We start from the raw sequence: 23,986 nt of genomic DNA, 5'->3' as shown, positions 1-23,986 counted from the left end.
GGGCCTGACTGAAAGGCACAGTGCCAGCCCCACCACCAGAGGCAGCAAAGTCAGAGGTAGTGACTGGGGCCTTTCTGCGGCCAGGCACCACTCACCTGTGACGAGCTCTCGGACCTCGTTGTCCCGGGCGGCCCGTAGCAGGCGCACCAGGGCGGGCACGCCGCCGCAGTCCCGGATGGCAGCCTTGTTGTCAATGTCTCGGCCATAGGAGAGGTTTCGCAGTGCCCCGCAGGCCCGGCGCCGCACCTCTGCCCTTGGGTGGTCCAGCAGGGCCACAAGCAGCGGCAGTCCGCGCAGCTGCCTCACGCGCCGCTTGATGCCCTCATTCTCAAAGCACAGGTGCTGCAGGTAGGCAGCCGCGTTGGCCTTCACGGGGTCCACGGGATGCCGCAGCATGGCCAGGACCTCAGGCAGCTCAGGGTCCCGCCAACGTGGCTCCTTGCGGGCACTGTCCACGGAGGGCGAGTGCCGCACCACCCGGTCCAGGCTGCCCAGGCTGCCCCGTTCTGGCTGGGCCAGGGGTGCTGCTGTGGCTGGGAATGGGGGTCTCTCTTCCATCATCTCACCGCTATCATCTGCCACGTCCTCATAGGCCCTGTGCAAGTGAGCAGGGCACATGAATGTGTCTTGCTGGCTGCTGGCCCCGCCCCCAAGTTGCCCCAACAGACTTCCAGGGGAATATGAACCCACAGAGGGTGGGGCTGGGCCTAGAGTGTTGGTACTTGGCCCCAAGCACCACATGGGTGCTGAGAGTCATACCTCAGCCCAGTAAGAACTGACTCAGAACCAATGAAAGAACCAAACCCCAGGAAATGGCCATCAGGGCTTGCATCCTCCCAGACACGGCTCGCTCTCTCTATCACAGAGCAGTGTCCCCTGATCCTGAGCTAAATGTGTTTCTATGAAACATCTGTCCATGACTGGAAGTCCCACCTTCCCATGTGGCCCATCTCTAGCTGCTGCCAGGATGTCAGGGGAAGAGCTGATCCTCCCTGCACATGGCCCTCCTGATGGGCCCATCTGAGGGGCATTCAGACCACCAGTCCCCCAGGACACAGATGTCTCTGTGGGTTGTCACCATCAAACCCACTTCCTGGAGGGAGGGGATCAGGCCAGGAGGGGCCAGGTGTCTTGCCCATGGTCATGCGCACACTGCAAGCCCAGGCTGTGGTCATGTTCCCACTCCACAGATAGAAAAACTAAGGGCAGAGAGGACAGAACCAGAGGCTTCGCTAAGAAGGGCCAGGGGTGAGGGTCTGGGTTCTAGCTGCAGCTGTGCATGGGGGAAACAGGCCTGGGGAGAGGCTGGGGCCTGAAGCTCAGGGAAACACCCTGAGCCTCTTGGGCTCCTGCCTTCAGGGCTACCTGCCTAGAGCAGGGACAACAGGTGTGGGACACTGTCATCGGCTTCTTTCATTCCCCACACCTGCGGGGAGGGCACCCAGTGCAACTCCCACCATCCCAGAGCCTATTCTTGCTGCTGTCCTGGAGAAGAACGAGGCCAAGCTGACCTGTGCATGACGGACTAATTTCACCCCAGCAGCCAGAGGACCTGTGGGGTACTCTGTGGCAGGTGAGTGGAAGGCAGGCTCCCTGGAGGCGGTGGCAGGGCGCAAGGTGCTCACCTAGTGCGAAGGCCCCGCCCACAGTCAGGCCTCCTCCTCGTGGCCGTGCCATAGTCAGGCTCCAGCTCCGGGCCACCCCCGTCATCGGCAGCCAGGCTACGTGTGTCGTCCTCCAGGCCATAGGGCTCTGCCTGGAAGCGCTCAGGCTGGGAGCGACTGGCCGGCGGCACAGGCTCAGGGCCCTCAGTGAAGGCTTCACGGCGGCCAGGCAGTGTGAAGCAGCCATCACCAGGGCCTGGGCCAAGGGGGCCACCACGAGGGGGCCGCACCCCCAGCCCACGGGACAGGCTGCCATAGCTGGGGATGTCACGGGGCTCAGGGCTGTCAGGAAAGCCAATCCCACTGCTGAGGTAGGTTCGAGAGAGCGTGGCAGCTGGGCCACCCCCACGCAGCAGGAAGTGCCGGTCCAGGGGGCCATCAGTAAAGTGCCCTAGCGGGGGGCCACCATCCAGGACGGGGAGGCCATCTGGGCCCATAGGCACCTGGCGCACTGTTCGTGTGGTCACTGTCTTGACCGTCTTGGTGACCTGGTGAGAAAGTAGATCACCAATGGGCTGGGCAGCCTGAGGGACACAGACACTGCCCCCGGGGCCAGAGTGGCCTGTCGTCCACCTGAACAAGGGGCCTGCAGGAGGCCGGGACATGCGCCCACTCTACAGATGGGACAATGGCAGCTACGTAGCCCACTTGCAAACCACTGGGGCCCGGCCATACCTTGGTCTCTGTGCGTCTTGTAGTGCCATCTTCTGACATGACGATGGACACATGGGAGGTGGGTGTGCCAGGGTCCTCCTCCACTGTCACTGTCTCCTCTAGCACCTCAGGCGCCTCCGGCATCGTGGCCAATGAGACCTGGCTGCCTGGGCTCTGCTCCTGGGTGAGGGGTGTGGGTGTTGGTGGGAGGACTCAGAGCTCACCCCCCACCCCCAGGGTGCAGGTAGGTGCTGGCCTGGATGCCGGGAGTGACTTCATCCCTACCCCCAGAACCCACTGACCCTAGGGCATCTCAGCCCCAGGTGGTGAGGACAACAGTATGTTCCTGCCTCTGAACAATGACAGGCTGACCCTGCCCTTTCCCCACCCCAAGGGAAAACAGGGGTGGGGGCTCCCGGGGCTGAGCTGGAAGGTAAGTCCCAGGCCTTCAGTGGGGAGCGGTGTCTTAGCTGGGAGGCCCACTGCTACAGGCTCCCTGAGGCGCAAGGAGGCCAGGCGGGACCCTCGGGATGCTCTCCAGGTGTCCTGGGTCTCCTTTCTGCCCCACCTCAGAAATGTCGAGTACAGAGGCCTTGGGTGGCAGTTTTAGTACTGTTCACTGACTCCCTGCGGCCCAGGCTCCCCCTGTCCCTAAGACCAGCCAAACACCCTCGCAGGCCAGAAATACCCACTTCCCAGAACGCCCTTCGCACGCAGAGCACCAAAATATCCTCGTTCCTTCCGGCCTGGACACTCTTGGTGTGTTGCGTGGGCAAGGCCTGGCCCTACTCTCACTGAGACCCTGGGTGTCACATCAGAGTCCAGAGTGTGGTTTAGGCCAGGAGGCTCTGCTTGTCCTTGACAAGAACACCAGTGACTCCTCCCTGCCCACCACTCCAGGTCTCCCCAACCTTGGTCCTCAGCTCTCGAACACCTGCCTCATTCTCAAACTGTGCTTCCCCCTTGCCATCATCCCTGCTGGGATGACTATCCCTGGTGGGATGGAATTCCAGGCAAAATGGCTCTGGACAGAGGCCCTTTGAAAGTCCACATGTCTACCAGTCAGTGGGGAAACTGAGGCTCAGAGGACAGGCCAGCCCACAGCTCAGTGGCAAGGAGATCAAGAGTCTACCCATAGGTCTCTGACCATACGGGTCCTCCACACAGCACTGATGTCTCAGGGTCAAGATGCTCAAGGTCTGAAACCCAAGCCCCAGAGGGCAGGCAATGGGGGGCACATTCCTGGACAGCCAGGGCTGGGTCCGCAGGTGGGCTCTGCTCTGCAGCCTAGGCCCCGTGTCTTGTAGGATGTGTCCCCCAGCTGGGCCCCAGGCACCTAAATCCTGTGCAGATGTAGACCTGAGGCCCAGGGAAGGCCAGCAGCTCCCACCTGCTTCTGCCTGGCATCAGAGCCCTACTCTGGCTCCTGTCCCAGGGCCTTGGAGTTATGCAGAGAAAGGTGGCTGGAGCTGCCTTCAGGGCCTGCCTCTCAAGGTATAACGTTTTCCTGGCTTGGGGTCCTGTTCTGAAGGAATGCTTGAGCCCCTCAGCTCCTTACAGAGTTGAGATTTGGAGTCTCTGCAACCTCTTAGGGGTCCAGGGAGGGGCCTGACCAACATGATAGCACAGGTGCACTGCTTGGGCTCTGTCGACCCAGGAAGGAAGAGGCTACAGAATGTGCACCCCCACCCCACCCCACCCCAGGCAGGAAGAAACACATGATTTTTTAAAAGGGAAAGTGAGGTCTGACAGAGGGCAGAAGATCTACCCAGAACCTCACAGAGTGCTAACGGGGGAATTTCAGGCACCCATAAAGGCAATTTTCCAGAGCCTTCTAGCCACACTGCACCCACTGTGGGCCACAGCCTTGGCTGTCACCTTCTCAGTCTTGGGACACAGGTGGAGTGCCTGTTGGAGACCTGGCCAGGAAGAGGGGCAGTGTTCCCTGGGAAAGAGAAGTAATCTGAGTCCCTACATGTCCCCAGAGTAGGGACATGCTGGTGGGCTGCTGGGCAGGGTGGCCTGAGCACTTCTCCGAGGGTATTGGAGGGCCAGGACAGTTCTGGAACAGGAGAAGGCTCAGGAAAAGTTCGTCACTGCTGGGGCCTCAGCTGCCCCTGTATTTAGCAAGTGCGGGAGCAAACGTGTGGCAGGAACCGAATTCTCTCTGCTGGGCCCTGGGGGACTAGGCTTGGAGGGGTCTCAGGCCTTGCCCTGCTGGCTGCAAGCATGGGAGTGGGGAAGGAAGCAAGACTGACATGAGGGGACCAGGACTGTTGCCCAGGACACTGCACTGCCAGTGAGATATGGCCCCTCAGTAGGTTTGCATACATTTGCATATATTAACACTCTCAGACAAGAGACCCTACTCCCCAGCTGGGATGGTGGGAGGGGGAGCACATCTCAGACCCAAGGCTACTCTGCAGTCTAGCTTCGTCTTCTCACTCCTGCCTGTAGTGAGCTTCTGACAATGCAGTCAGGAGCACGAGGGGTTGGGGTGTCAAGGAGCGCTGGGGTCCTCCAACAAGGCCTGACAATCCCACAGCATCACCCACTAACACCCAGTCCAGGCAGCCCTGCAGCGAGATCTGGAGGCACCGAGAGCCCCTGCTGGCAAATGACCTCAGGGAGCTAAAAACAGGCGATGACTTCACCCAGGCGGGCAGGCAGGAGGAGCCTGAGTCAGCTGGAGACCACGGGAGGGCCTGGCCCCCATTTCATATGCCTGGACACACACACGCACGGACAGGGACCTGGACACACACGTGCACGAGACCCCAGCCTGGCCCACAGACCTGAGGAAACCCATTTGTGCGCTCTCCTCACAGCACTCAGCGCACAGTGCCCACCACCCCCAGAGGCACTTGTCAGTGCGCACGTGCCCTCATTACCCCTCCTGTCCTCTACCATGTGTCCAGACTCCCTCCACCACCACCCAGGCATCCACTACAGAAGCCTAGAGCTGGCAGCAGATGGGTGAACTGATGCCTAGGTGAGGGAGAGTCCCAGGGTCAACCCACGCCATAGAACTGCGCAACACCCTTGGGTGGAGATATGGGATCATGGGCTGGTGCCCAGCACACAGTTGATGCTCAACAGAGGAAGCTGCCCAGTGTGCCTGGATCCTTGTCTGGCCTTGAAGCCCTGCTCTAGGGCCCCGAGTCTCACCCATGTCCACCTACCCAGGCCAGCCCACTCTCAGGGACCCCTGGACCTGCAACCCTGGTACTCCCCAAACCCCAGACATGGGTGCCTACCTGGACACACCACCCCCAGCCCTCCTCCTTGTCCCAAATCCTGCCACATCCTGTCAACTGTGTCTTGGCACCCCCTCTCCAGCCCTGGCCTCATCCTTGCAGCTCTCACTGGGAACACTGTTCAGCCTCCCATCACCCACCTCCAGGGCCTTAATCCATCCCACGATACTCCTACCCATGGTCCACCTGCTCCATGGCCCATGGGCTCTGGCCTGGACAAGGGCTGCTGCCCAAGCCAGGGTTTCCCATGAGCTCCCTTGAATTTATGGGGAGGGCCTGGCCCAGGCCTTCGAGTGGGGGCTGGAGTACCCTAAAAAAGATGATGCTCTTAAGACTGTGCTCGGCAGCGTGGAGCTGAGCACAGCAAGAGGGCCCTGGGCCCCTCCACACACCAAGGGCTCAGTTTCCTTACACAGAAACAGGAAGGGCCTGGGTTGTCAAGGCTGTGGGACAGCCAGAGGATAGTGCCAGTCCACCTGTGTGACCAGATGTGGGACAGCACATAGAGGGGCCACCACTAGGGCAAAAGTCCACAAAAGTCTCTGGGGTGCATGTGGGAATTGTCAAGGGGGCTGCTGAGGAAACGAGCTGAGCTGCAGTTGGAGGGCAGGCTGGACATGGAGCTGGCTGTGCCGCTTGCACTTGACCAGTGAGCCAGCACCCATGGTGTGTGTCCCAAAGAACAAACCACGGGGCAGGTGTCCTGCCTTGTCCACCAGCCCGAGGCAAACACCTGGCTCCCATAATCTTTGTGCCAGCCCCCCAGAGGGCATACAGTGGGTGCTGCTGAATGGAGAGGTGGAGGAGGGACAGCCCCCTCCCACTAGCATGGCCATCCCAGCTGGACACAAGGACAAGCCAGGCTGGCATCTCCTACCAGGGAGCAAGCCCTTGACCACCACAGATACCCTCTCCCCTGGTGCCATGGCCTCTGCCCAGCCCTGGCAGACTGGAGCTCACTCCTCCACAGCAGCAGTCCTCCTGCTGGGCACAGCCTCACCACGATTGGAAGACAGGCCAAGGGGTAGTGGATGCCTTGTGGGGGACAGAAAGCCGAGCTGGCTGTCATCCATCCCAACTTCCCCAAGCCCAGCCCATATCCATTGGCCACACTGTGGGTCACATTCCCCAACACCCCCAATGGCCCTTCCATCCCTGGAGTAGTCAACTGCCAGTGGCCAGACCCTGGGGACCAAATCAGGGATACAGAGCAGGCAGAGATTGGCTGTCCCAAGCAGGCAAGTGCGCGGGAGACCTACCTCCCAGCACAAGGGACACGGTGAGGTTGTTCAACTCAGCTTGTTTCTGGGCCTATTATTGGACTCCGCCCCCTTTGGGCAAGAAAGGAGGTAGCTCACATGCTTCCCCCAGCCCCAGTACTGGAAGGCAGACTGCCGGGGTTTTCCTCAGAGACTCCACCCGTCTCTGAGACGTGGGCAGGGCCGTCCTCCACTCCACCCCTCACTCCACCCCACCCCTCACGTGCACTGCCTCTGCAGACAGGGCTTCCCTTAAAGCTCCCTCCCGAACCTCCTTCGCAGGTCACCAGAGTCGGAACCCACGCTGGGTCTTTGGAGGGGATCCGAGGCCCAGGGGGTCCCCGAGATCTGGAGGCCTAGCTGGGTTTCCCTCTCCGGACTCCGCCTTTCTCCTGCACAGAGAGGGGTGCTCCGAAAGGCCTTCGCCTCCCCCGCCCCCCCCCCCGCTCCTGTCGTCCGCACCTGTCTTGGGCGCTAGCTGAGGGTGCACCTACCAGGTCCCGGCCCCGCTCCCCGCGCAGGGTCTCACCGGCCGGGGACCCTGCGCCCTGCCCCCGGAGACCTCGCGGCCCTGCGCTGTGCACAGCCTCCCGCGGCAGGCTCACTCCGCCGCCCCGCCTGGCCCAGCGCGACGCGCCGGTCCGGAGCTCAGACAATAGCCGCCTCCTGCCCGCGGCTCCAAGGAACAAAAGGGGGTCCTCCGAGGAATGCCGGCGCCCCGCCCTCCTTCGCTAGTCCCGGGATCGGGCCCCATCACCCGGGACCAAGTTCCCTCCAACCTGTCTGAGTTCGGCCGGCATTGGGCCGGCTCGGGAGGCGCTAGTCGGAGGTGGAGCAGCGGCGGCTGGACCGGGCTCTGCTCCGATACCTCCACGGCTCCAGCTCCAGCTCCAGCTCCGCGGACTCACTCCCTGCGGGGGTGGATCTGGCAGCGGTCACGGAGACCAGCCAATCGGGCGGGGCCGCGCCCAGGCGGGGAGGGGCGGGGCGGGGCCCGGTGGGCGGGCCGGGCCGGGGCGGGGCGGCTGAGAAGTGAGATCTGCAGCCAGGGCGGGTCAGGGTCCCTCCTACAGCAGGTCTGGACTCCTGGTCCCTCCCCTGCACCCTCCTTCCCCGCGGGGGTGATATATTTCCTGTCCAGGGACTTGGGCCGAGTCCTTCTTTCCCAGCCTCGGTTTTCCCCCAGTAAGAGAGCTCACAGGTCTCTCTCCCTGTAGAGTTGGGGAAACAATTTTGGCAGTGCAGGGTTCAGTACAGCCAAGGACAGAGAGCAAGGCCATCCTCAAGGGCACAGGCTGCTCATCCCGGCTGCGACTCAGTTTCCTCTTGACGTGAAATGGGGGCCGATGAGACAGTAGTTACTACGATAACAGCGCTAACAGCGCTGCAAGTTCTCTCAGATACGGCTCCAGGCCCCTGCCCATTCCCAGAAAGGCCCCCCAAGTAAGTGTCCCCACAGAGCTCAACCCACACGTGGCAAACGTACCTGCACTGACCCACTTTACTTTAGGCTTTCCCCCTCAAGACAGGCCCAGGATCCCTCCAGGAGTGTCAGAACAGATCAAAGGGAGGGGAAAACTGTTTAATGACCCTGCATGAAAGCTTATAGGCTGACCTGCATCAGACCCTCTCTCCTCCATGCCTTTGACCTATTGGGAAGTGGCAACGGGGGAAGCAGGGTGGGGGCCGGGTGGGGGGGTTCAGAGTGGTTGGTTAATCAGAATGCACTACCCCCTCCTTCCAGAAGCCTGGTGAGAAGGTGCAGTCACATCCCGGGGAGTCTGGCTCTGCTGGAAAGAAATGTAGACAAGGGAAGGGCTGGGCTGGGCCACCCTTTCAGTCACACCCCACAAAAACAAGCTCTTGCATTATGATCAAGGGAACTAGGCTCTGAGGGGAACAGAGCTAGGGCCAGCCTGCCTCCTGTTTTTCCACAGACCCCACTCAGAAAACCAAGCCACCTTTTTTCTTCCAGTGTGCTGTGAACATACACCACACAGCTAACATGCTCAAGCACTCTGGATGTCCACTGCACGTCCCTCTGAGCCTCAGTTTTACCATCTGCACAGGGATAAGCTGACCTGACTACCGGCCCCCTGTATCATCTATCCATGGCAGCCCTTGGTGGAGCAGAAGCAGAGGGACTGGACCACTGCCCTAAGGGACTTGGCCTGGAAGCTTATCCTGGGTTTATTTCTGTCTTCTCCCAAATTCCACCAGCTGCTAGTGCCCCAGCCCAAGGCTGGATAGACCCCTACGGCAGGCATCCCCCCCCGCCCCCACCCCATGGCACTCGATGAGGGCCAGCCTTGCTTAAACCAAGGGAGGAGGGAACCCTTCCTGCTGGAGGATGAAGGGTAGGCAGCCAGGACTGTGGAGCGGCTTAGGGGGCAGGGGATCACAGCAGCAGTAGCCCCTGGCCTCTCAATCCCCTGCCACCAGCTCCCAAGCTGTGCAGAACCTGGCTCTGACCCTGAGGACCAGCTCCAAGTAGCCCTGTGGCTCAGCAGGTAGGTCACCAGGCACCTCACACTGAGATGGATCTGGAAAGCAGGTTTGGTATCAAGGCTGCCAGGCCTGGACCGTCAGATGTAGCCCCACCTCCTACCTGCCCTGCCAGTCTAGCCACCACCCCGGGAAAACACACGCTCTCCTATCTCAGACTGGGAAGATATCTCCTCCCAAGAGAAAGAAAATCAAGGGCAGTCTCGGAAAGCCTTGGTTGGGGAGGGGTGGTGGGGAGAGAGGGACAGTGGTCTGAGGTCTTCCCTCCATAGCCCTCAGGAAGACAGGGCAGTTCCAGGCCATGGGAACATCTTCCGTCCGGGGGCATCAACCCTTGGCAGTGCCTTTTGGGCTAAAGGGTCAAAGCTTTTTCCAGCCAGAGAAGGCTGGATGGAGCGCCTGGCGCCTGAGGGGTGGCCTCGGGGTCATCAGCTGTTGCTGTCCTCATGTGGCCCAGCTGGAATCTTCTGTTCCCTCTAGAGTTTGGAGGTACAGGCCTCACCTTTGGGAGGTTCAGCAGGACCAGGGAAGGGAGGATGTGCATGCACTGGGGACACATTGAGAGGCACTCTGGCTGCCAAGTTTAGGAGAACAACCCTGCTGTCCTGCCCAGGGAACTAAGGAGCCCGCTTGGAGGGCCCTCCAGTGTCACTATGTGGAAATCAGGGGAATCAGCAGACCTCTGCCCCCTAGGCCTCTGAGCCTGATGGTGAGGAAGGGCCACAGTGGGGGGCCTGCAGGGTGGACCCCCACCCAGACACCCTACCCCTAGCTTCCCCCAAATCCCTGGGACAGCTCCACCCTTGCCTGTCCCCTACCCATGCCTCAGTTAATAATGGAAACCAAAATAACTGCACCAAACTCCAGGACTCCCACATTTCCCTGTCCTGCCCCTACCATCCCGTGAGCAAGGTGCTTTTGTACTCATCTGCAGGGTAGACACTGGAGCATAGTGCGGGGATGGGAGGGGACCAGGTAGACTAACTCCTGAGCATACACCCCAACTTCAGAATTCTCAGGGCCTGGCTATAGAGCAGACAGGTTTCCACACCTCCTGGGGGCTGATCAGGAGCCTGAGCCAGTGGAGAAACTGAGCTCCCTGGTCACCCCCTGAGCTGCAGGCAGAGCCCAGCATGTTGCTTGAGCCTCCCCCTGGGGCTGACCCACCGATGCATGCTATGAAGAACACTATGGCAGGGAGATTCCAAGGCTGGCAAAACCATCGGTGTCACCATGCTGACCACCGAGCTGTCCAAGACAGACCCTGTCCAGCTGCCTGGGTCCTGGAGTCTCACTCAAGTGGAGGGTGCTGTTCTGAGGGTCAGGTTGCATCCGGCCCATTCATCAGATGGTGCCCTGCCCACCCAAGTGGGATTTCTAGTCTGTCTGGGGTCCTACTTTTCTCTCCTCAGAGGCCCTAGGAGGTCTTGTAATAAGCCAATGCATGCTGGCTTGTGGCCCACCAAGGCCCCTTGATTTTTTTCCCACTTGGCCGTTTTCCCCTTCCTGCGTTATTGGGCTGTTACCTGCAAGACCAGCTGTTGCCAGGCCGTGGGCAGGGGCTGCCCACTGCCCATGCCGCCATTGCCCATACCAGGCTGCTGGGCACGCTCCAGCTGCAGGGCAACATGGCGCCGCTCCTGCTCTAGTGCCCATGTCAGCCGCTCGAAGCGAGCCTCCTGCTCCTTCACCGAGGCCAGGATGCTGGCAGCCGAGTGCACGTTGCAGTCCTCCATGACCGGGACGCCTGCTGGCTGCAGGCAAAGCAGAACAAGGTCAAGGTAGGGCCAAGGCAGAGGCCTGGAGAGGCCACCACGGGCCCCCTGCTTACCCCACTCACAAATCATACAACTCACTCCCAGACTAGAGCATCCAGCTCTCCAGAGAGAAGCCACATTGATTAAATTCTAAATTAAAAGCCATTAATCTGAGGCTGGCCGGAAGCAGCTGGCTCCTTCCTTGTGGGGTGTGGGGATCTGACCCAATCTTCCCTGCTCCCTGGCAGGCCCAGCAGAACCATGGACCATGGGGGTCCCAGAGCCCACCAGGAAGGGAAGAGCAGGTCAGGAAGAACTTGGTGCGACCAGTACTCAGACCTCCCAGGCCTTCTGCTGCCCGCTGCACATGCCAGCTCACCACAATCTCATAGGCCATCCCAGGCTCATTGAGGTGAATGCTGGGACCCAGAGAGGGTGGGGGACCTGTCCACAACCACACAGCTGGTGTGGCAGAACTCATGCACCGGTGAGCAGGGAGTGAGGTATCAGTCCACAGCTGCCAGGGTACCCAGGACACCCAGGCAGGCACAGGGGTGACATGGGCCTATAGGCCAGTGGTCTTGGCTCTAGCCAGCTATGCTGGCAGGAACAAGGGTGACGTCTACCCACACCACAGAGTGAAAACCACACACAGCCTGTGTGCAATTCTGTGCCTGAAAGTGGCCCATGTGCTGGACACTGGATCCAGAGGGAGGCTGAGGGCAGGGGCCCAGGCTCCCCAGGCCCGATGTGCTGCTGGTCTGGGTCCCGATTCAGTGCTTCCCCTGCAGGTCCCAGGGAATCTTGTGGGGGTGGCGGGGCTTGGCAGCTGCAATGACGAGCCAGCGCTTTTCCTCGCCGCTGCTCCCTGGCTGCTCAGTGTGTTTATTTTTCATGGGCAAAAAGAAGCAGGAGGAGTATTTGGAGTTCACATCCAGCCACACGGCAGTGTATGGGGGTGCAGGCCATGTGACCACACTGCCAGGCACTTTAGTGTGCCTCATGGTGCAAACTGCTGCTCGGGGGCCTCCTCCTGGCCCAACCCACACTGAGGCCGCCTCTGCTGGCCCCTGCCCGCTCCATCCATGCAGGGCCTGAGCTTAGAGACAAAGCACAGTGGGCAGCACCTGAAAAGGTCCAGCTCTGCAAGGCAGAGCCAGCTGCAAGGGCAGAGCCCCACGGAGGAAGGGTCAGTGTTAGGCTTGGTCACACGGATGGTGGCTGTGCCAGGCACACTGTCGGGAGCATGGGTGTATCTTGAGTTGAAAGGACACTACAGAGTCCAGTCCACTGTGACACGTGGGGAAACCGAGGCCCAGAGAGGAAAAGAGGCCAGTGTAGGTCCCAGAAGCTGCTTGTCATCTCCTCAGCACCGGTCACACAAATAAACTGTCAGTATGACCTAGAGGAGGGGAAGTGAGGTCAGCACAGTGGGAAGAACGAACTGAACCCCTGCTGGGAGAGGTCCTGGCACCCACAGAGAGGTAGGGGTGCAGTAGGCAAAATGTCAACCAGGTCCTTTGGCCAGTAGGGAGTAAGGGACAAACAGCATGGCGTGCACAAAGCTGTGGGCATGCAGCCTCGTGTACACCCACCACTGTCTGTGCAGGGGTCCTAGACACACCTGCACGTGGTGGCCACCAGGCCTTGAGCACGAATCAGCTAAACCTGGCTGCCCTTAGCTGTGGGGCTCTTCCTCCCTAAAGGGTGGCACAGGGCAGGGCAGAGGTCAAAGCAGGTCAGCCTTTAGCCAGCCTTGACTGTATAGGGCAGTCAAAACTAAGCCTCCCAGCCCTGGGCATCCCAGCTGGGACCAAGGTCACTCGTATGAGGGGAAAGTGTGCCCTCGGAGGCGATGGTCAGGACCCATGGGATGGGGGTTGGCCTGATGGCCAGGACATGGCTTCCCTCCCTCCTGTGCAGAGACATGAGATGCTGACTGACCTCAGGCTTCCCTTCCCCGGCCCCAGCAGGACCAGGTCTGCACTGCAGATCCTGGGGTCAGCAGGCAAAGGAGCAGCCTTGGACTCCAGCTTCCCTGGCCTGGGCCCTCTAGCATGCCCTGCCCAGCTCTGGGGTCCAAGGAGCCCCCTGAAAGGGGCCCACTTGCTCTGGCTGGGGCCTGGCCAGGGGCCCAGAATTGTGAGGCTATAGTGAGAAGGTGGCCAAACCTCACACTGACCTTTCCATTGCTCAGTTCTGTCAGCTGGAGCTAAGTGACTATGTGTCTCCCAGGTAACACCCTTAAATGCCAGACAGCTTGAGGGTGTAGTGCCTCACATCTCCCCTGCAGTAGAACAGAGACTCCAAGTCCTGGGCAAGTGCCCTCTGCTCTAGCCTGAGGGTGCACCCCTCTGCCTGTGAGGGTGCCAAACCTTGCAGCTTCGTCACCTTGGTGGCCTCAAGGGCAACCCTGGCATGTGCAGGAGACTGGGGGCATCTGGGGACCAGACCCACTCTGCCGACACAGCAGCTTCTCCAGGTCCCAGGTGTGCAGGAGCACGTGTGGGCACAGGTGACCCAGGCCATCGCCCCAGAGGCAGCGTTTCTGATGGTAACTCAAAATGCTAGTTTTATATTAGAACAATAAATATGTAATGACATGAAAGGCAAAATGTGCATGAATTTAGGATTGACCATGAGACTTCAAAGATGTTTTCCCAAGTCCGGCCCTGGGGTGGGGCCCGATTCTGGGGAGCGGTGGGCACCAGACTCACTCCTACTGTGTCCAGGGCGGCTCTGGAGGTGGGCAGGGAGGTGCCACACTGTGAGGCCTTGGCCGAGACTTGCTGGCCTCCCTGGCTGATGTCATCACAGCCACTGCTCTCCTGGGAAGGACCCTGCCTGCACTGCTTGCGGGGCAGACCCATCCCAACCCCCACCCCCACCCCAGCCTCCACCCGTGTAAGTCACTTTTCATCACACGTGCTGGCCTGCTCGTGGAGGTAATTTAGCAAGAAGACAGGAACAAACATGCTGCCCAGAGACAGTCTTGCCTATCTCGGGGAAGGAGTGGAGGTGCTTGACCTGGGGAGAGCCTGTCCAGATTTGGGCACCCAGGAGTGAACCCGGGTGGAGAGACTGGTGGGCGGGTGGAGCAATGCAAGTACAGAGGCCAGATGCCAGGGGAAATGAATGACCAAGTAAGCGGATGTGTGGGTTGCAGAATAAGTAGGTCGTTGTATGAGAGGATGGGGCAGATGGGTGGCTGGCTGGATAGGTGGATACTAGGCCGTTGGTGAGTGGATAAAAGCATGGGTGGAGGAATGGGTGGCTGGCTAGAGGAATGAGTAAATGGACAGTTAGGCAGATGAATGAGTGGGCAGGTGGGCAAGAACGAGGCTCTGAAACACCCCTGGGAGGAGGGAGCCCTGCTCCTGAGCCTTCTGGGCGCAACTGTAGACAACATTCTCCATCAGGAAAGAGAAGGCAATATCAGAGGGACTAGGGGGAAGACGCTGATCCTCCCTCCAGAACCTAAGCCCACATTTGACGTCTCTCTGCTAACCCAGACATTCCTGCTCACAGGGAGTACAGCCAAACCCTGCTCCAGAAAATCAAATTATGGAGGCTGAGTCCAATCTGGGTGCAGGAATTAAAGGAATTTCCTAAGGGTCAGGCTAGCAGGGGAGGCGGGGGTAGGCGGGAGGCTTGGGCTCCCATCTGACCCCTCACTGGCCGGCTGTCAGCACACTGCCTGCTGCCCCTGTCCACCATGGGGAGAGACAGAGGACTGGCCATAGGCTGACTCTTCTCCAGCCCCACAGCCCCACCCACCTAAATGGGGAGGAAGTGGTGTGAGCAGGAGCAGAGCAGAACCCAGGTTGATGGCGCTGAGTCCCCTCTGCCTGAGGGTGTCATGTCTCCACCTCAACACTGCCGGCATGATGGGACGTGCTCCCTGCTCCTCTGGCCAGGCCTCATGGGGGTCCCGCTACTGTGGGACGGCTTCTGTCCCAGTCAACACACACTGTGCCGAGGCTGGAGGCCTAGGGCATGGGCCCCAGAAATGGAACAGGAGGCCTGGGGCAAGGGGTTTGCAAAGTGAGGAGTCCTAGTCCGTCCTTCTGTCCCAGCCAGCACCACTGAGTCACTCACAGCCAGTGCAGGACCGCCGGTGCCTGGGTGGGAGGGGGCTGTTCTCAGACTTAAAGCACTAGAAGGAACTGCTAAGGGAAGACGGACCAGCTTGGCTTTGTGAGAATGAAACACTTCTGCACGTCCAAAATAAGAGCCATGCACTGTGGTTATAGTGTTGTTTTTTAAGAGACAGCATTTACAGTAGCACATGTATAGAACATTTCAGACAGAAGACAGTGAGTTTACTTCTAGACTGTGACGTCACCGTGGCGGAAGCTGGGAGGGGTATGTGGGGACGTGTCACACTAGCTTCTCCACCTTTGTGTGTTTGTAATTTTCCCTAATAGACCATAGGAGAAAATGACACAAAGACAACCAAAAGACAGTTGACACATTGGGATCAAGTCTCTGCAATATCCAGTAGTAAAGTGATACCCTTTGTCTATAAACTGCTCTTATAAATCAATAGGAGAAACCCAAACCCCAGCTTAAAGTAGGTGATGGTTATGAACACTGGATGTGGCCAGAGAGACAAGAGGCAATGAACATGGAGACAGCTGTGTGCAAAAGAGGACTGGAAGGACTCATCTCAGGCTGCAGAGGCTCCAGGCCCCCGGGGCCCCTGCCAGTGTTCTAGGAGGAGCACGAGCTCCTGCTATAATCAGACCCTAAGAAAGAAATGGGGAAAACACCCAGTACATGAGAAAGCTGAGGAACTCAGCTCCCCGGGGGCCTTGGCAGGACTGAGCAGTGCGAACAGCTGCCCAGGGAAGCAGCGGGATTTTCGGGGAGCTGGGAGGGCCATCATTGCATTCAGCCTGGAAATGAGACATCCCCAGCACAGGCAGGGAACAGGTGCCCCCACTGCACTGGACCATGCACCATGGGGGGTTGGAGGGCAGAGACAGCCCCTCCGAGACCTCCTCCTGCCCCAAGGCTGTCCACGCAGACCCCCAAGCACACGTCCCATGACCAGATGTGGGGAGAGCAGTGTGGGGAGTTCGTCCTGAGGGGTTCTTGCCCGTGCTAATGGGGCACCCTAGGTTAAGCACTGGTCAGCCCCAGGGAATGGAGGCCCCTTGGCAGATGATCCAGAAGGACCAGGGGCTGTAAGAGAAGGCCTAATGCAGGAAGCTCAGGGTCAGATGCCAGCAAGGATACTTCTGGGGACCCAGAGAACCTGAGGTCTGAGGAGCTGAGAGCCTGGACTGGGGCTGGGGAGTGGCCAGGTGACTGCAGGTCAGATGTAGCAACGGCAGGCAGAGGCAGGTGAGCATCCCAGCTGCTGCCCCTCCTCGGTGGGAGGCCTACGCCGCAGAGCAGTATGCCAGAGCCCCGTAAAAGGTCCGGGCCTGAGAGTCCCACTGGGGCAGGTCACAGACTGTGCCTCCTGTGCCAGGTGTGGCCCCCTCATGTCTCCCTGGTTCCCAAGACCCGCCTGTCTGCCCCTCTCGGCCCCCTCCCTGCCCCTCCTGCCGCTGATTCAGACTGCAGCTGTGGCCAATGCCCGACGCTGTGCCTCACAGACTCCAAGTGTGGGAACCGGCAGCAAGGACCCACCCTCTCTATGGGGAGCCATGGTGCTCCAGGCAGAGAGAGTTGAGGGCTAGCAGTCACTGTCTTCTCTGTCTGCACTGACAGCCCACCACCCCAGTCCCAACCATGACAGGGGAGCCTGGGGCAGAAGGGGGGTGAACCCCACAGTGCCCCACTGTGTGGGATAGCTGGCCCCTGCTTTCATTGCCTCCCCTATAAGACACCGAGCCTGCAAGATGCCCTGTATGGCTCCCCCAGGCCCTCCAGCAGGGTCCTGCTCACCACCCCCTCCATCTCAGAAAGAGCACAATGTGGGGGGGCAGTTACGAGGGCCCAGGCTTACAAACCCACCCGACACACTCTGGGGTGAACACAGGGACACAGGCACTCCCGAGGGGCCTGAGGCCCACAGCCAGACTGGGGCCAAACCCTGGCAGATCCAAAAGCAACCAGGGCCTGGGAGCCCAGCCTCTACTGAGGGGGCCACGGGATCCCTGAGGTCTTCTGATGGCTCCACTGAGGCACAGCTGGGACAGCTGTCTAGCCAGGCTGAGGGCTGAAGCCGGGCAGCCCAGCCGTCACCCACACTGGCCACTGGCCTGTGCACACCAGTGCCCTCTGCCTGGAATGCCCCTTTCCCTCTGCAGGGTGGACCCCCTTCTTCCAGGCCCCTCTGTCACCATGGCAACACCCAGGCTTCTTCGGGAGGGACAGAGCCTCTTTGTGGTGGTACAAAGCCTCTTTGAGGGGCAATGGGGTTACAGCCCCTGGGAGCCTGTGGCCAAGAAGCCTTGGGGGGCGGTGAGACAGGGCCCCTCAACCCATTGCCCCCCATTATAGAGCCAAAGAAGCTGGGACAGGAGAGTCTGAGGGTTAGGGGCTGCCTCCCCCATCAGAGCCACCTGCACCTACTGCCCATGGAAGGCTCCCTGGGAAGAGCCCCATGGCCCCGGGAAGAGGCTGTCTGCTGCAGGCTAGGGGACTTCCCACTGTCTTCGCCATTGTTGTGACAAGCAGTGCATACTGCCTAGATCAATGAAAGGAGGTACAGGCTGCAGGGAAACTCCCTCCTCACTGGAGACCAGGCTCAGGACCCAGTAGGAACTGGGGATAGGAAGTCCTTGGTGCTCACAAGTAGGGCAGGCTGGTTAGATGGCAGAGGTCTGGGACCAGGGCAGCTGAAGGGTCTGTGCATGGCGTCTGTCTTCCCCCCTCCCCCGACGCTCACCAGTTCACTGTCCCTAGCTTCTCTGGCCTGCCTTTCCCTGTTGTAGAAGTCCCCACCTTTGCCTGCCTACCCTCAGGAGAATTCCACCAGCCAAGCTATGTGGCCTGGGGCAGACTTACTGCAGCCACAAACTTGGGACACGCTTGGACAAAAAGGAACCTTGCTGTGGCCTGGCTTGCTCCAGAGTTGGGGACAATGAACTCTGAGGGCAATGCAGATTCAGGACACAGTGACAGGCACTCAACATGGAGTCTCCACCCCAGTGTGTCTGTCCTATGTGTACCCCAGCTCCACAGTCAGGGAAGCATACCCCAGAAGGTTCCCTGCCACCCCCTCCCGCCCTGGAGGTGGCCCCAGCCACAGAGCTCCACCTAGCCGGCATACTCTTCCCACCCTGACTGCTGCTGACCAGGCACTTGGCAGTGCCCCTGCATGTTGGGCCCCTGCAGGGCCAGCCCTCCCCAAGTGACCTCAGTCTGACCCACTGAAGCTTTGCTCACTGAGTGCCTGGGGTAGGGGATCACAGACCCAGGCAGCAGCATGAAGCGGTAATGACCTCAGGACAGACTCATCCCTTTGTTGGCAGATCCACACAGGCCCCAGGACGGGGGACACGAGGTAGCCCTGACACAGCAGTGACCCTGCCAGAGAACAAGTGTCCCTGTGCCCCCATGTTGGCCCCTACTTCACCTTCCTGGGCAGCCTTCCCATCAGCTAGCTGCTGACACTTTCAGGCAGCTGGACATGCCCGCATGGACATTATCAGCCATGCCCAGTCAATCCTCCCCACAGCCCTGGAAGGGAGGGGGTGGTTGTGGGGACCCCAATGTAGCCCAGCCTGGAGCCTTGCCATCCAGGGAGTTGAGGCCTGGGCTCAGCTGAATCACCCACAGTTCCAGAAGAAGGTTCTCTGGGAAGAGTGAGATGCATGGGGAAATTACCCTCATTCCCGCCTTAGGGAACAACCCTGAGGACTCGAGCAGGGAGACTCCACTTGGCTTCACCTGCAGGTCACTCATAGCAGTGAGGGGGACAGAGCCTACAAGTGGCACCAGTGTCAGGAACACCCTCTGGCTGCTGTGGGTGGAGACAGAGTGGCCATGGCTGCCGGGATCTGGATGGGTCAGAAGTGGGCTTGCCCTGGGGAGAGAGGTTCCTGGCCCTTCCAGCCTTGCTCCTAGCTTGCCAAATCAAAGGGTTAAGTCCCCTACGGTCTGCTCTGTCCAGGTCCCAAGTGGTCTCTGGCCAGTTCTGGCTCCTCAAAGCCCCCCCCCCCCCTCCCGGGCCCAGGACACCTCTTTCCTCCCAGAAACTGAGCTGTGTGCCAACCTTCTGCTCCCAACCCCTCTCCTCTGTCTGGGAGCCAGCTCTGCTGCTCCAGAAGCTCTGAGTGCCCATGGCAACAAGGCCAGACAACCAACCTCCGGCCAGCAGCGAAGTCCTGCCTTTCATATGCAAATGACCCAGTGGGGCTGGGCAGGAGGCTCCACCACACCCCAACTCAGCACAGACTTTAGGCCCTGCACTGTCCCAGTCTGGAGCCCCCAACCCACACGCGTATACCACAAGAGCCTGCTGGAAACCAAGCTTGTCTGTGGCTGGCCACAAGGAGGAAGAAATATTGCAGAAGGCTTGCTGAGTGTTTTGGGACTTCCTAAAACCCACCTGTAGCACATGTATGCAGCCACCCACACAATCATGCATATACATGCATGCATAGATCTGCTCTGTGTCCAGCCCAGTCCACAGGGAGGTCTGTCTGTGACAGGTGGGGGTGGCTGGGCCTGCACAGACCTCCTGCAGCATCCCAGCACCTCAGGCAGAGCCTGCCACCCGTGGGAGACCTGAGAGAACTGCCAAATGCTGAAATATGCTTATTAGCACGGATATTAGGGAATAGCTGATACGTGTCCTCAAAGGTTAAAGACAGTGTTGAACTGATGAATTGGGAATAGACCATAATGAAAAGGAATGATCATAAATGAGGAGGATCCTGAAGAGATGTACAGGAAAACACAGCAGAGGCAGCAAACAGCAGACAGGGCCCAGCAGAAACCCAGGATACAATGAGGTGACAGAAAGCAAACTCAAGGCAGCCCTTCCAAAGCAGCAGAGAATGACAAAGAGTAGATGAAAGAGGAAAGACAGGGGATGTAACAAATGAATCCTGGGCTAAGCTTCGACATAACAGGAATTCTCCAAGGGAGAAAAAATAGACGTGAGACCCAAAGAGAAGGTCAGAAACTGCCCTCAACAGCGAAGGCCTCTGGCGGGGAGGTCATTGTCCAGGTTGGAATTTGAGCTTTCTGTCCAGAAAACAAGCTGAGAAAGCTGTGGATGTGTCTATTCCCAGAGTTTTACAATTCACTCTTTTTAGCTGATGTTTCATCGGACTTCTTAAACACATGGTGCCCACCCTGCGGGTAGGAAGGAGGCCTGTCTAGCTTGACGTCCCAGCCCACTCTGAGGCCTGGGTTCACCAGGCTGTCCACAGCCTGGACACGGTCTGGATATCCACGGGTGGATATCCAGCACGGGTGTCAGCCACAGCCGCAGCGGCCGCTGCCCACTCATCACCTCTGTGTTGCAGACACTCTTTTTTTAGGTGAGGAATAGCTGACAGCTTTGTTAAAACAAACAAAAATACTGTACCTCCTTAACTCAAGACCCCTATTAAACTAATTACATTAAGGAGACATCATGGGGAAGCTTCTGGACATCCATAGTCACGATTTACTGTTCACACAGTCAGTCTTTCTCTGGGAGGCAGCAAATACGGCTCACCAGGACCATGGTCTATGGCTTTATGAGCCAGAAGAAGTGAAAAAGTCCAGAATCCAAGAGACCTGGCTAAGCCAAGGGCATCTTTGGGGTACTGCAAGCAGAGGATCCAGGCAACAAGAGCTTCGAGAGGTCGAACTGCATTTTCCAGCAGCATGGGGTGGGGCAAACATGGGTTTACAGTTGTCCCCATGGGCAAATGCAATAATTGATAAATAATAGGTTCTCTGTTCGGTGTACTCACAACTGTAAACCTACTTTTGCCCGCCCTGAAACACTGACATTGAAGCCTTAAGATGGCTCCAGCTGTCTGTGGGCATCCTCTGCCTGCTGTCCCCTCCCTCGGGAGCATTTTCATTGTCTCAGGAAATCTGTGGATCTGGGGACTGAAGACTGCAAGGGAGCAGGTGTGAATTCGTGAGTCATAAAACAAAGCGCAACCAATCCAAACAACCACGCGCACGCACGCGCACACACACACACACACACAAATACCTGAGGTGATGGATGTGTTAATTAACTAGATGGGGGGAAACCCTCCCACCATATACACTCCTATCAATCGCCACAATGTATGCTTTAAATATCTTACAATTTTGTCAATTATACTCAATAAAGCTGAAACAAAGAAGAGCAAAGGAATATTTTTACCTACCTTCATTTTACAAACTCAGTTGCTTAAAAATAAACATGAACAGCCCTGGCTGGTGTAGCTCAGTGGATTGAGTGCAGGCCTGCAAATCAAAGGATCGAGGTTCGATTCCCAGTCAGGGCACATGCCTGGGTTGCAGGCCAGTTCCCAGCAGGGGATGCACGAGACGCAACCACACGTTGATATTTCTCTCCCTCTCTCCTTCCCTTCCCCTCTAAAGATAAATAAATAAAATCTTTAAAAAAAACAAACATGAACAATGTCAGAAGAAACCCACACTCACTTGTGTTTAGTATCTTTTTCTTGTGTAATGTTGTATTCCTCTTTTTCCCTTGTACTAGTCTTAAATGAAAAGATCATAGAATATTATGAACAGTGATACATCAACAAATTCAATGACCTAGATGAAACTGATAAATTTCTAAAAACAGAATCGACCAAAACTGATCCGTGAAGAAATAGAAAATTGAGCAGAGAGACCTCTAACTAGTTAGGAGATTCAAAACCTCCTAGCAAAGCAAGAGCCAGGCCCAGATGGTTTCACTGGCAAATTCTACCAAACATTGAAAGAAGAATTAACAACAATTGTCGTCAAACTGTTTTCAAAAATTGAAGAAAAGGAAATACTTACTAACTCATTCTATGAGGCCAGCATTACCTTGACACCAAAGCCGTAACAGAAAACTGTGGGCTAGTATTCCTTATGAACATTAATGTAAAAATCCTCAACAAAATACTAGCCAACTGAACTCAGTGGCATATTAAAAAAACCTTGTACACCATGGCCATGTGGGACTGAGTCTGAAATGCAAGGGTATGAGTTGATATTCAATCAACATAATGAACCACCTTAACAGAATGATGAAAAAAAGATCATTTTGATAGATGTAAAAAGAGCATTTGACAAAATGCAAAATTCTTTCATGATAAAGAACACATGAAAAGAAGTAGGAATGGAAAGGAACTATCTCAACATAACAAAGAGATATATGGAAAGCTACATCATACTATGCATGCTACATATCATACTACATACATACATGCCACCACTGACACCAGACTCAGCGGTGAACGACTCAAAGCTTTTCTCCCAAGACGAGGAAAAGGTGCAGGTTCCTGCTCTTGCCACTTCTATTTGATGCAGTACTAGAAGTCCTAGTTAGAGCAATTAGGCAAAAGAAGAAAATAGGGAAGGGAAGGGAAGGGGAGGGGAGGGGGAAAGGAAGGGAGAACACTAACAAGATACGAGTTCTCATTTCAGCCATTGGTTCAACTGTGATCTCAGGACATTTTACTCTTTGGGCTTCAACTCNAGGGAGGGGAAGGGGAAAGGGAGGGGAAGGGAGGGGAGGGAGGGGAGGGGAGGGGAGGGAGGGAGGGGAGGGAGGGGAAGGGGAAAGGGAGGGGAAGGGAGGGGAAGGGAGGGGAGGGAGGGGAGGAGAAGGGAGGGGGAGGGGAGGGGAGGAGAAGGGAAGGGAAGGGAAGAAAAGGGAAGGGAGGGAAGGGAAGGGAAAGGGAAGGGAAGGGAAGGGAGGGGAAGGAAGGCATCTAAATTGGAAAGGAAAAATAACATTACTTGTTTGCACACAACATGATCTTATATGTAGAGAATCCTAAAGATTTCACAAAAAACTCAGAATAAACAAGTTATGTAAACTTGCAGAGTATAAAAATTTATAAACAGAAATCAGTTATATTAACAATGAACAATACAAAAAAGAAATTAAGAAAATTATTTCATTTAGAATACCACCCAAAAGAATAAAAAAGAGCCTTGGCTCAGTGGACTAAGTGCCAGCCTGCAAACCAAAAGGTCACTGGTTCAGTTCCCAGTCAGGGCACATGCCCGGGTTACAGGCCAGGTCCCTGATGAGGGATGTGTGAGAGGCAGTCAGTCGATTGATATTTCTCTCATACACTGATATTTCTCTCCTTCTCTTTCTCCCTCCCTTCCCCTCTCTCTAAAAATAAATACATAAGATATTTTTTAAAGAATAAAAAAGAGATAAATTCAACTAAAAAGAAGAAACACCTGTACAACAAAAACCATAGCCCTGGCTGGTGTGGCTCAGTGGACTGAGTGCTTGCCTGTGAACCAAGGGGTCACCGGTTCAATCCCCAGTCAGGGCACATGCCTGGGTTACAGGCCAGATCCTGAGTGTGGGGTGCGTGAGAAGAAACCACATATTGGTGTTTCTCTCCCTCTTTCTCCTTCCCTTCCCCTCTCTCTAAAAATACATAAATAAAGTCTTTAAAATAAAAAATAATAAAAATAAAAACTATAAAACACTGCTGAAAGAAATTCAGGAGGATCTAAATAAATGGAAAGACATCCCACTCTACACATTTAATACAAGGATGGAGAGGGGAGGGATACAAGAGGAGGGAGGAGCCATGACTTAGGTGAGCAGGATACAGAGAGGATGGGAATGTGGAAATCAGGGAGCTGAGGAGTCCGGGTGGGGGAGAAGGTGGGAGCACAGGGAGGGGAGGGTGACTGGGCAGGGAGGGAGGAAGGGGTGGAGGCAGGGCTGCTGGGAGAAGAAGGCATGCTTCCCCCTTGCCCTGTCAGATTTTCCAGTTGCAAGGTCCCCAAAGCAGTCATACTGGAAG

General features: G+C 57.2%; 1 protein-coding gene across 8 annotated transcripts in view; it reads right to left on the bottom strand.

Moving 5' to 3' along the window:
• The window catches only part of ARVCF (ARVCF delta catenin family member), a 45,263-nt gene that overhangs the window by 9,476 nt on the left and 11,801 nt on the right, over window positions 1–23,986 (bottom strand). For 5 of the 8 annotated variants that reach the window (XM_037067403.1, XM_037067401.1, XM_037067406.1 and 2 more), the window contains 4 exons: window positions 10,866–11,093; window positions 2,340–2,498; window positions 1,626–2,152; window positions 96–595 (listed from right to left, as the gene is read on the bottom strand). In XM_037067403.1, the coding sequence (XP_036923298.1) occupies window positions 96–595; window positions 1,626–2,152; window positions 2,340–2,498; window positions 10,866–11,075 (1,396 nt within the window). In that variant the 5' untranslated portion in view covers window positions 11,076–11,093. Of the gene's footprint in view, window positions 1–95; window positions 596–1,625; window positions 2,153–2,339; window positions 2,499–4,196; window positions 4,264–7,613; window positions 7,744–10,865; window positions 11,094–23,986 lie in introns of those variants that run through there. The other 3 variants (XM_037067407.1, XM_037067408.1, XM_037067409.1) reach the window with 2 other exon arrangements.

Source organism: Sturnira hondurensis, unplaced genomic scaffold (genome assembly GCF_014824575.4).
Source record: "Sturnira hondurensis isolate 20B ecotype Veracruz unplaced genomic scaffold, ASM1482457v3 Scaffold0017254, whole genome shotgun sequence".
NCBI classification, from domain to species: domain Eukaryota; kingdom Metazoa; phylum Chordata; class Mammalia; order Chiroptera; family Phyllostomidae; genus Sturnira; species Sturnira hondurensis.
Note: the sequence above shows the minus strand (reverse complement) of the source record. Positions and strands in the feature narration are given on the sequence as shown.